Source organism: Falco peregrinus, chromosome 5 (genome assembly GCF_023634155.1).
Source record: "Falco peregrinus isolate bFalPer1 chromosome 5, bFalPer1.pri, whole genome shotgun sequence".
Classification (NCBI taxonomy): Eukaryota; Metazoa; Chordata; class Aves; order Falconiformes; family Falconidae; genus Falco; species Falco peregrinus.
Window position 1 is genome coordinate 18,672,844 of NC_073725.1, and position 13,287 is coordinate 18,686,130.

The 13,287-nt window shown below is 39.0% G+C and overlaps 1 protein-coding gene across 22 annotated transcripts in view; it reads right to left on the reverse strand.

The window, feature by feature from the left end:
* CLASP2 (cytoplasmic linker associated protein 2) overlaps window positions 1–13,287 on the reverse strand; it is a 146,720-nt gene that overhangs the window by 123,189 nt on the left and 10,244 nt on the right. For all 22 annotated transcript variants that reach the window (XM_055803403.1, XM_055803405.1, XM_055803402.1 and 19 more), the window contains exon 2: window positions 11,482–11,560. In XM_055803403.1, the coding sequence (XP_055659378.1) occupies window positions 11,482–11,560 (79 nt within the window). The remainder of the gene's footprint in view (window positions 1–11,481; window positions 11,561–13,287) is intronic.

A 13,287-nucleotide genomic window follows, 5' to 3' on the forward strand; every position in this document is an offset into this window, starting at 1 on the left:
GGCTAAAAAGAAAGCAAGCTTCTTGCCTTAAAAACTGTATGAATTACTTCAATTTTATCTTCAAAAAGTACTCTAGTAGCTTCTGAATGTCTGTTTTTTCTGTAAAATAACACTAGGCCTGGTGAGTTTAAACATCAGCGGGATTTTGCTGTTTAATTACAAGTATTTTTTTAAAATCCTCCTAGTCACACAGTGTATTTTCTATAAACTTGGCCTTACTTCAGTAAGTACTGATACTGCAGTATCATAACAGTTACTATTGCATGATATCTGATGATTTCACATACTAAAAATCAGAACCCACTCAAAATGAAGGGACTTGCTAATTCTTCTCACTTACCCAGAGAGAAGTTTATAACTACATCAGATACACAAATTAATGTTATGCTATTTAGGAAAATTATCTGAATGAATGCCTAGATCAGCATTATGCAAGGCACCTTGCCATACTGGTTCCCAGTCCTCCATCTGGGCCTACACATGTGCTCGGTGAGGTTCTTCCCCCCCAGAGCTTTTGGTACAAGCCCTTCAAAATGAGGGGTGATGCACACCAAGTGTGCCGCCTTCTTTCAGGAAGTACAACTGACACGGGATCCGCACAGATGTCATCTCGCATGGGTCAGTGCTTTTAAAGTTACTGTAAGCACATGAAACACCAGCTAGAAAAAGCAGTCTCACATGCTACCAGTAACATATACCCGCCAACAGCTCAACCTTCTGCGTTTGCTTTTGTTTCTGATCTGATCCATGGTTTTCTAACAGCTGCAAGTATCAGTCAGGTAACCTAGGTGGAACTTACTCAACACAGTCCACCACACCCACCCAGCCCACCCTTCTGTTCCTGCACTTCAGTTAAGCTGGGGCTAAGCCTGCAATTGCCATACCACTTATTCCAAACATCTAAAGCTGACACAGTATTTACCTTGAGTCTCTTTGAGACTTGCTCATATTCCAACAACAACAAAAAAGATACAGTAACAGCTAAAATCACATTTGTCTGCACTTGGTGTTACATGTCAGAACACCTGAGAGTATTTTCCACTTGCTGCCTGACCTCTCTCAGCTGCTGGCTGCTATAAAATTAATTTTCCTATTCTAACAGAACAAGTAACTGTATCACCTGTTTTTTGAAAGGGAGATCTGAAAGAATTTTAACAGTACTTAATCATTTTACAGCAATAACAATTGAGCTGCCAGCAGAAGTAAGGGAACAGAACCAGTAACTCAGGAGATCTCCTCAGTCCTCTGTTCCTACATTAAATCCAGCAGCCATTTCTGTACCATCATTATTGCTGGACAAATACACAGCTGAAGTTTCAACCTCCCCTCCTGCTGCATCTGAACACTTTCTAATTGTTCTAATTATACATTTAGTTCTACCAGCTCTGGATATGCCACTGGCATCTTTAGCTATCAAATTTTTGCATTTTTCATCCATCTTCTTTTCCCATTCCCTGCTGAATAAATTATTACAGCTACTTTCATTTTACGGTTTCAAGAGAAGGATTTGTGTTTTTTTGTTTTGGGTTGGGGTTTTTGTTGTTGCTTTGGTGTGGGTGTTAGTTTTTTTGTTTTCATTTGTTTTTTTGAGGGATGTTTTTGTTTGGTTTGGCTTTCCTTCCATTTTATGAACGCAGAGGAAACATCCAGAATTCAAGAAGTGATTTTTGGGAGTACACAGCTGACCTCTCGTAAACATCCCATCACTCATACACTCACTGATTACGTTTTTCTTGCCAACAGTACTTTTCATTACTGTTTTCAGCACTTCTAAACTGACCTTTTACCCATACCATATGTTACGGGTGAGGTCTGCTACATTAACCTGACTGTTGGGCAGCTGAAGGCAACTCCGGCTTTGCAGAGAGGGAAACAACACAGCCACTGAGAAGCTGGTTCCAGTGGAGGGAAACACAGCGAGTGCCAGTCCTGCAGGAACACGGCTCCTTTGTGACTAATTAGCACACTGAGTCAGTTGACAGAGCTGCAGATAACAGGGCTCGACTCATATCACCAAGGCAAGCACAGAGAACAGCTACTAGAGGCTGCTGAACAAAGATGAGGTCACCGAGTTAAACTATGCTATGACGCAACCTGCAGACTTCAGCACACAAAACTACTGAACACGCCGCCAGCCTTTGTCACTTGTGGAGCTCTGACAGAGAGAGAACCTGCTGTGGGAGCTGTTAAAGGACCCAGATGTCTGCAGCCTTGACTTGTTTTTCCCCTAAATCTCAAGTTTCTTTAAGACCCCATAAGGTGGCATGACACATTTTGTTTGCATAAGGCAAATGAAATTAGGCTGTTGAATGCTGGCAGCCACCAGCTGGTTTTCAGTTTGGTAGGTCAACTTTTCTGACAAAATAAGGTCTAACAAGAAATTATTTGAAGTTGGTTGCCTGTTGATGAAGTTTCAGAATGCCCAACCAGAGGGGATCTTCACCAAACATATTTAAATCTGAATACCTAATGCCTTTGTCACTTTTCCCCCAAATATTAAAGATACATCTAGGGAGAGCTATAGTGAAAAACAGTTTAACTGCATTAGCTGTCCTTTATATGAATGAGTGGGAAACATCTTTCCAGATAACAATTCTGACATTTGGGACACTCAGGGCCATCCCAGCATCCTGTTTTGCTGATCAACCTTCTCCAAGCCTCCTGGCGTCTCCTTACTCCTCTCTAGTCTTCCCCACCAACATCAGAGCACAAAAAACTTGGAGTTATCATAAGAAACCTCATCTAAGCTCAAAGCAAGCAATTACAACTTAGCATCAAAAATGACAGTACAATACAGGCTTTCTGCATCAAGATAAGCTAGTGCTGCCACTAGAAAGCAGCAGCTTTGCCTGCTCACTACACCACATCCTGGTTCCCCCTCACAGCCCATACCACCCCTTGTATCAATATTTGTCTGTGTACAAAGTGAACTCAGGACAGAATTCAGGCATCCGAGATGATACACACGTCAATCAAAAGCATGAGCGAAGAGGTATGTTGGAACTGAGCCAACAGGAACTGCCTGTGCAGGTTTTTGCACCTTAGGAATCGTCTACTGGGTGTTTGCGCACTAAGATTCTACAAAAAATTTTTACCTTGGCCAGCTTTAGGAAGGTTTCTATCCCTACCAGGAACAGCAGAAGTCATACTTGCAATACAAAGGCACCCTTTACCAAAATCAGGTTTATGCTTTAGAAGATTACAGCACTAATATATCCCAAAGAATGGATGACCAGAAAATACATCACTAAGGACAATGCTTTTTTATTTCTCCAACTTCATTCCAAATACAACCGAACAATCATTCTGGCTGATACTTTTCCTTTGAAGTTTTATATGCTTTCTCATCAGCATTATCAAATTAGCAACCTTTTTTATGCTGCAGTGCAAATATATGCTTTTGGTTGTTTCTGGCATCAGTCTGCAAACTAGATCTCAAATGGATGTTGGAGGTAAAAGAAAGGTGAGTAAGGAGAAGTAGGACCATGCACAAAGTCAGTATTCACTGGTAGCCTCCTAACAACCTAACCAGTGAAGTATATAATTTGTCACATTCTGTACAGATTCATACATTCCTACTGTTTTATATTAACCTTATCCATCTTACATCTTCTATCGCCTAGCTCCTTTAATTATTTCTATGGGATTCTGGAAAACCTAATAACCTATGACAGATTACTTCCTTTTATTTAGTTCTGCTGATATGCAGAGAAACATTGCACTAAATTTAGGAGACACTGATTCCCTTTGCAGTTCCTAGGTATTCTTTGCAGAGCCAAGTTGCACTATACGCCATTCAGTTTGCCTTTATGCCAATTTTAGGATATTGTCAGTTTCCTTTCACTATTAGCCAATCCTAAGTTTTTCCTGCTAAGTTTTCTACATTGTTATGCCATAATTTTACAGGTTTTGATTACTAAAGAAAACTCAGAAATGTTAGTAAAAATATTCTATAGCACACATTAGTTCTACCAGATTTACCTCAAACTGGCTGGCTGTTTACATCTGAGCTATTAAATCCCTAACAGAGTTTATTATCCCATCAGTTTCTTTTCCATTCTTTACCTTCCTTCTCTTGGCTCAATAAACCTAAATAAATTTTCATTTACACAAATTCACATGATGATTTTATCACCACTAGCTGAACAGCAGATGTAAGAGTTAAGGCCCAAGAGTACGGCCCTGAAGGAGTAAACATTTATTTCCTCTACCAGGACAGATGATAAGCAAATCACAGAAGTCAGCGCCTCGAATAGCACCCAATGTATTTTTAAAAATCCTGAGCAGCTTAACTGCACGACGCCCCGCAGCAAAGAATGCCACAGGTAGCACGAACAATTTCTTTTTGTTAAACTTTAACAAGAGTTCCTTCTCTTACAACACAAGTATGGAGCTTTCCAGTTTGTATTATCACACACAGCTCCCTCTCTATTCTTTCTCTCTTGACCACTTACACTTTCTTTTTTCTAAGTGCCTATGTTATGTACACCCTCTCACACCTACCCATTTCTCAAAACCAACTTCAGATAGTCCATGTCTGCTCTACTGCAAAGTCTACTGCAAAATACTGAAAAAGCATTAAGCAAATAAGAACCTTTACCACGGAAACAACATCAGTGTTGGCAAAAATTTTATTAGTGAAGAACTCAACTTCTTAAGACATTAAAAGAAAAGGCTTTGAGGATGGAAACAGATTAAACCTAGGCAGCGATATCTTCCTAGTTTTCTCAGAAACCTTGCCAGCTCAGGCAGCAGCATTAAACAGCTGCCATTAGAAAGCAGGGCGGGAAACAGCTGCCTCTGCAATTAGGGCAGTCTCTGCTCTTCTGGATAAAATGCACAGGAGAGCAAGGAACCCCACAGAGGCTCCTACGGGGCCAGCAATAGGGCTGGTCTGACAGACCCACATGGCCAAGGACTACTTCTAAGCAAAGAATCATTAGCAGGGTCTCAGAGAAGGCCTCACTGCTCCCCTCCTCGATATAAAGCCCACTCCACAATAAGTTTCATCAAAAGCCAATTCAGACATTAATGTGCTTATTTGGGTCTCTCGAGGAGCCAACTAAGAAAAGCTCTGACAGGATTAGTGAGATCTGCTCTTCATCACTAGTAGTGGAAGGGAAAACACAAACACTTTACGATACGTTCCTGAGACCCTGACAGATTCATGGATTTAAGAGAACCTTCAAGTTCAAAGAGGTGTATTAGATCAGCAACAAAACTAGCAAGGTAGAGAATAAATGTTCATGTCATCATCTGATTTTTTTTTTAGCTCTGGCTAGGTTTTTACACAACTAGTATGAATTAGACCCAAACAGAAACCAAGGAAGGCTAGGATTTCTCTACTTTTATTTAATGGCACTTCATTTCTACGTGTCATACAGTGAAGTGCCCACAGACAGCATACAGATGGTATTCTAAATCACAGCCTATCACTCAGGCACGGATCACTCCAGATAAAATTCATTCCCACTACTAATAAGTTCCAGCACTAGCCAACCAGGACATAAAAAGCTTTAAAAGGCTGCACAAACATGGTTTGTTTGGTTTTTTTACATGAAAGCTTTAAAGAACCTGTCACCAAGATAAAAAAAAGTCACAGCTTAAATCAGCTATGATCATAAACTACACAGGGAACCAAAGAAAGTTTAAGGATGCTCTGAGATGTGGGAAGTTAATCTTTTTGTTAAATTTGAAAACATAAAAGCCGTTAAAAACTTCTAGAGAAAAAAAATACAAATAATGGAGTGTCCTCTAAAAGCCCTTTTTAGAAAGTCTTAAATAGCCAGAATTTTACTGTTTAAGAAAATCCTACAACAGATATCCAACACAACTTTTCATGAGGTCAATAAACAATAAAAGGAAAAAGACAGTATCAGACAAAACACAACCTGCGTTTAGATACAACGAAGTATCTTTGAGACAAGACTCTCTCCCATAACGTAAAGCAAGCTTTTCTATTTTTCTGAGCAATTCAATTTCTTCAATTATTTAATTTCAAAGTTTTATCTAGCATTTGAGATTGGCCGTACTTTAAGCAAACACATGGGCCAGATGATCTTGAAGGTTCCTTCAACCTAAATTATTCCAGGTTTTACATTTCTGTGTTCTGCAAACATTTGTCATCTGCAGACGCCACAGCATATCGTGCCATTAGTCTCAACGTTTAGATGAAATTAGTAAAAATGAAAAATAAGAATAAAAATCAGTCAGTTCCTAAAACCTGAAAAGGCAGTATTTTTCTACATGCCATATACCCACGGTAGCTCATTCTGAAAGAGTTCTTGGTTTTTATGGGGTTGAGGAAAGCATGTCTTCACACATCATTAAAGCCACTTACTAAAGAGTCACATCTTGATTAAACTGCATGTTTAAACCTTTTCCATCCAAATATTTTAATCATTAAGCAGGAAAAAAAGCAAAAATTAAGAATTTGGGTGTCACCTATCTAAATGCAGTCTTACTCAAGTATTTCCAAATTTTTGTACCATATGTTTTTAATGCAAATTCACTCAAAAAATGAACGCACACACCAAGTCCTTACAAATGATGTAAAATACATCAGGCAACATACTTGCATGCTTAATTATAACAATAAATTTGAAAAAGCATTTAAATTATTCCGAAGAATCTAATTTAAAGGTTCTTCTATCACTTCTAGAAGCCACCTGGGAAAGAATTTAAACACTTCAAATTGTTTTCGCATCTTCGTACATAGCACTACAACTATCTTCCAAAATTATTTTTGCCTACTAGTTTCTTTTTACAGTAGGAAGAATTTGAAACTGCTATTATACATACACCCACACACTTACATATGGAAGGTTGCGTGTAAAATGTGAATCTATATTCAGACTTACACATATATGTACATATCTGAATTTAACATGTGGATCTGTTTGGTCTTTTTAAAGTGACCAGTATCTTTCCTTTAATTTGCAGATAACTAAAATGTATTTTGCAACATTTTGTGAGGATGTATGTGAAAGTGGACAACAATACGATTATACCCTACACTAATGGGCAGTTCAATATATGCAGAAGAAGTGTCATGATATAACGCCACATTAAAACTAAAACAGATTCCATATATCTTCAGTATACTTTTTGTTTTCCCACTCCTTTGAAAATAACAAGAGGGCAAAGTAACATTCACTCCTCTTGGAAAACAAAATTCAAAGTACGAGTAGATACTTTTCCCAGAAACTATCATGGGCAGTCACATCTGCCCATAATTCTGATATTCTGTTTTATTCCTGATATATAGTATTTTAATAATTAATAACATCACCTGGGAAAAGATTCTGACAGGGTAATTATGTACCTCTTATGTAATCTCTTTTAATCACAGAACAAGCAATAGTTTTAAATACTGAAATATGTAACACTCAAGCACTCCATCTGCTTTATTTTTTCTAGAATATAGCTACATAGTCTTATCAACTAACACATACCCAGATATTTATTGCTTGCAAAGTGTTTTCAAGCATCTTCACTGGAAGTACTAAAAAAAAATCCCAAATTTGTGAGTCCAAGTGCCCAGAACACTGATGCCAGCTGCAGAGAGCGTGTAATGTGGTTAATCATAAAAGGATAACACCTTGGAAGAAAGTCACTGCAACGTTAGATTGTTGCCTAGGGAACTGAATTACGTCTCTTATCAGGCATTATACTTCTATATAAAGATCACTAACACGCTCTTCGGAATATTGAAAAGCATCTGTCCTACAACTATAGTATTGATTTTGCCCAAATCTAATTTATGGCATATACCTAGGCTGTAAAGATGGAAATAATAATGGTTTTTAGTTCTTAACAAAAAGCCTGTAATGCTTTTGGGGGTGAATATTCAGTCACATAATTTTTTGCTGTACTTAAAGAAGTCTATCCCCATCATAACTGAAAAGGAAATTTAAGGGGAGGGGGTGTATGGAATGTTTTGCCATGTTATACTTGGGTAATATGTTATTATACTTCCATCATTTATTGAGTTCTGAATCATGAATAAAAACATCTCAGGGTCACAAAAATATAATATTCTTTATTTAGACAAAAATACATTCAAGGTTCAAGGTATTTTTTGACAAAGTAGAGCTGTAAGAGTGAAACTTCACCTAGAAAATACGATTCCTTTTATTTTAAAAAAGGCAGAAACCAGATTAGATATTTCATATATACATCTTCCTTCACTGTACTCATGATGGAATCCTGATCTCCAGTGAGAATGGAAGTGCCTACAATAACTTACTCCAATAAATGAGAAGTTAACTGCATTTTCATAGAGTCATAGAATTGTTTAGCTTGGAAAAGACTTTCAAGATCGTTAACCCAGCACTGCCAAACCCACCGCTAAACCGCATCCCTAAACACCACATCTACATGTATTTCAAATACCTCCAGGCATGGTGATTCCACCACCTCCCTGGGCAGCCTGCTCCAATGCTTGACAGCCCTTCTGGTGCACTAATGTTTCCTAATATCCAATCTAAACCTCCCCTAGCGCAACCTGAGGCCATTTCCTCTTGTCCCATTGCTTGTTATCTGGGAGAAGAGACTGACCCTTCTCTGCCTACAGGCTCCTTCCAGGTAGTTGTAAAGAGCAACAAGGTCCCCCCTGAGCCTTCATTTCTCCAGGCTAAACAACCCCAGCTCCCTCAGCTGCTCCTCAACAAGACTTGCACTCCAGACCCTTCACCAGCTTCATTGCCCATCTCTGGACACGCTCCAGCACCTCAACGTCCCTCTTGTAGTGACGGGCACAAAACTGAATGCAGGATTCCAGGTGTGGCCTCACCAGTGCTGAGTACAGAGGGACAATCACTGCCCTCATCCTGCTGGCCACACTATTTCAGGCACAAGCCAGGATGCTGTTGGCCTTCTTGGCCACCTGGGCACACTGCTGGCTCATGTTCAGCTGGCCGTCAACCAGCACCCCCAGATCCTTTCCCACCAGGCAGCTTCCCAACCGCTCTGCCCCCAGCCTGTAGCGCTGCCTGAGGCTGGTGTGCCCCAAGTGCAGGACCCAGCACTGAGCCTTGTTGAACCTCGTACAACTGGCCTGGGCCTACCGGTCTGGCCTGTCCAGATCCCTCTGCACAGCCTCCTGCCCTCTGGCAGATCAACAGTCCCCTGCAACTCAATGTTACATGCAAACTTCCTGAGGGTGCACTTGATGCCCTCACCCGCATCATCGACAGAGACATTAAACAGAACTGGCTCCAATACTAAGCCCTGGGGAACACAGAAGAGGTCTGTAAAATGAAGAATCACAGTCAAGAAGATAAGAAATTATGGCTCTCCTCTCTGACAGAAGACCTAGCAAGCATCGAGTCATCTGGCAGCCAGTCCAAAACAAAAGCTTTGCATAATTAAGCATTACTACAGAACACTGTAGAAACAAACCAAAGGTCTATGCGAGTTCAAAAACTAACCAGGTAAAGCTGTAGGAAAACAAGGTGATGGGGTAGACACTGAAGATAACCATCTTCCTTAGCTGGCCCTAAACTGCAAGACTGCTGACAACTAGGGAGTCATGCTGAAGGAGTTACCACTGCACAGATCACTGTCAGACAGCCTTTGGTCTGACTTACTGGAGTCATTCTCAGATTACATTAGAAGCCAAATCTGTGGAGTTAAACATAATTTGGGAAATTGCTGGTTCTTTACATTTTGTTGAGGGAAGCAGTTTTCTTGCTCACCAGTGTCCTTTTAATTACTCTCATAAAACCTGGACTGTCCACACTCCCAGACATTTACAATGAAGTTTTTGTATTGCTTCACTGACAGAACTGAAAATTATCCATGTCTTGTTATGAGACTTGAAGGGACAGTTACCAACTGAAGAGAATGCATACTATAAATCACTCTTCTGAAAAGTCATCTAAAATAAAGATTGTTTTCTGCCTTCACTGAGACTAACATTTCAGTGTCTGTTAATCATATAAAAAAAGCTGATCACACACAACAGTGACTTGCATATTCAGCATAATGTACTCCACAGGTCTTGATTCTGCAGATGCTCAGAGGACCAACTTCACCTGAAAGCACTACTACTCAGCTTTTCTAAAACGTACTTCTGGAATACAGAGCTTCAGACATCCATTGACGTTCCACAGGTTTGATGGCCATCCAATGCCAGTCCTCATTCTTTTCTTCTTTTTTTTTTTTTTTTTTTTTTTTAAGATATAAATGCTACGGAGTCCTGGAATTTAAATCTTTAATTTGCTCTTAATCTCAGACTTCTCAACTACTGGGACCAGGAAAAGGAAGTGTTTTCAAACTATTCTCAAACAGTTCACACTTTAAAGAAAAAAGGACAGAAGAAATGAAAAAAGCTTTCTGACCTTCAACAAAGTTGCTGTGATTTTAAGTTCTACACACCACTAAAATATACATCAAAACAGAATAAAACTCTGAAGTCTAGCACTGTTTGTAGCTACAAATGGAGACTCTTCAGAATTCAGTATTCTGCATAACACAACATGCCTCCGGTTTCCTTACACTGTTCCAACACAAAACTAACCAGCCAAAAAACCCCCTTTGCAACAGATTTTAAGTTCTGTAGCGCTCTATTGCAGTAGTTCTACAGCATCCTGAAATATACTTCTAACAAATTTAGTTTGTAATGTCTCAAACTGTACCTCGTATTCCTAATCTTTCAAATTCTGATTTCTTAACTCTAAGAAGTAGATGCACAAAGACAAGGAAGCTTAACATTTTGACAATGTGAAATAGCTGTGGATGGGGGAACAGCATATAAGTTATTTCACATAAATTTTGGAAAACAACATTAAGCTAGAAACTTCTGTTAAAAATGACCAGTGATGTAACCCAATCAATGTTAATGCCCTAGTATTACTATCCTTTCAAGGGCAGCAGCAAAGTGAGTCGTAAACAACTGCTTGATACCCACATGTGTAGATCCCATTAATCTTAACTCCACTCAAAGAAACATTTCACACAAGATAGTTATTTTTTCATCCCATAAAAAGCTCAGGATACTAAAAGCCACAGTCCAGTTATCTAACCGGAGGTAGACCACATAGGTCTCTGAGACCACAGGCTTCAGCAGACATAAGGCTCTAAAGTTATCTGCAAATAAAACCTTCAATCTTTAACACAAGTTAAAGATAACACTTATGGTCCAATGTTGGTCCAATGTAATTTTTAGACAACTGTTGTGGGGAGTGGTAAGCAAGTACATAATACAGGAGTGGTAAGAAACTACACAGCATACAACTAATTGCTGAAAAGATATTTCTGGAACCTTTATAAAATCCCAACCACCACCTAAAAATCAGTGGTTGCATTAAAAACATTAATATTTACAAGTTAGTATAAAATTATTTGAATTTTAACACCAGCAGTAAAACACCTACCAATACCTTATTATTAGCTCAGAAAACTGGTTCCACTTCAGCTGGTGGGGTGTTGAAGTGTTTTTTATTTTTTGGTCTTAAGAAAAAGTTACATTTCACTTACCAGTTCCTATATAGGATTTAAAGCGTCCTGATAGTCTGTTGACAAAGGCACCTAAAACATCTAGTCCCAGTAATGCTACCTGTTGAAACAAAAAGATGAGACATACAAAACAGATTACTAAAGAATTCTTTAGAACATATTTTAAAGAAATCAGACATATAAATGCAAGCATACTGGAAGACTGTATCTTAACATAAACATAAATTAAAGTTCCAATTAGAAAGCTGGTAATTCCTTGAAAGCTTTCATTAAGACAAAGTTATCAGAATGTGTTTGGAATGGATCAAGTATATTAACATATACCAGAACAACCTGGATGTTTCAGTACTTGTCCTAAAACAGAAAGAAAATATTAGAAAGCCATTGTTTTAGTATTATCAACTACAAAATTACCAAAATTAAAATTAATAATGATGAGGACTAAGGAGTTGGAAGATGCTCTACCCCACCCCGCCCCTCCTGGATCATATATTAGGACTGCAGCTAGCTCTGTCCCTCATGTTCTTTAAAAGATTACTCCAGAGGTCTAACTCAGTACTAACTGAAAATCAAAATTCCTTTTGAACAGGTACCAGTAAAGCTTTAGGCCTTTCCTCCTATCATGTTACTAAGCTGTTGAAAGAAACAGAATAGAATGCCTTAACAACAACAATAAAAAAAAGTGGGGGAGCATTACCAGATTCAGAAGAAGTAAACAACTTAAAATGCAAAACTAACTAAGCTCCAAATATAAACAGGAATACAGACTGGGGAAAAAAAAACAAATGTGGTTTGAGGGGGGTGAGGTGGTTTTTGTTTTTGAAGTCTCACCTTGGTAAAAATAGTAGCTATATGGAATATTTAAACCTCCATACATCTAAGGGTCAGGCGCTTTAACTACAACAAAAATGGCTATTCATTCTACCATTACTGTTATTGCCAACAAAGAATCTGATCACTTGTGTTTCATAGAATCATAGAATTGTTTAGGTTGGAAAATACCTTTGAGATCACAGAGTCCAACGCAGCTGTGCCAAGCCCACCACTAAGCCACCTCCCGAACCCCGCATCTACATGTATTTCAAATGCCTCCAAGGTATGGTGACTCAACCACCTCCCTGGGCAGCCTCTTCCAACAGTCAACAACCCTTTCAGGGAAGAAATTTTTCCTAATATCCAGTCTAAACCTCCCCTGGCGCAACCTGAGGGTGTTTCCTCTTGTCCTATCACTTGTTACTTGTGAGAGACATGGACGCCCACCTTGCTACAGCCTCCTTTCAGGTAGCTGTAGAGAGCTATCAGGTCTCTCCTGAGCCTCCTTTTTTCCACGCTAAAGAACTGCAGTTCTCTCAGCCACTCAATTGTGTAAGAGTATTTTATTTGAATCGAGAGCACCTGCTGCAATAATGCCTGCATATTCCATATTTTTGTATCCCTCCCTGTGAATGGGTAAAGTTTAATCATCTCATGATGCAAGTCACGTTTATCTTTATCAGCCATTCAAGCAGTTGTCAATGTGGTGATGGCTCTTCTTAACTGTCTACCAAAGATTTGCTTAACGAATGCAGTAGGGGTTCTACTTCACTAATTAATGTACAAAAGCCACTTCAATAAATACTATAAATTTAAATATCCTGACAAGTAGTTTTGTCTTGTGATGTATGAAAACACATAGTTCAGATCACACAGGGTGAAATAAAGCTTTTAAAAGTTACCTTTCTAAGTCAGAGTAAGGCATGAGGCTAACCCCGGCTTTAAGAAACACAGAAGTAACAAACACTACTATGAGATTCTCATCTCTTTAACAGCTACTAACCAAGGACCTTT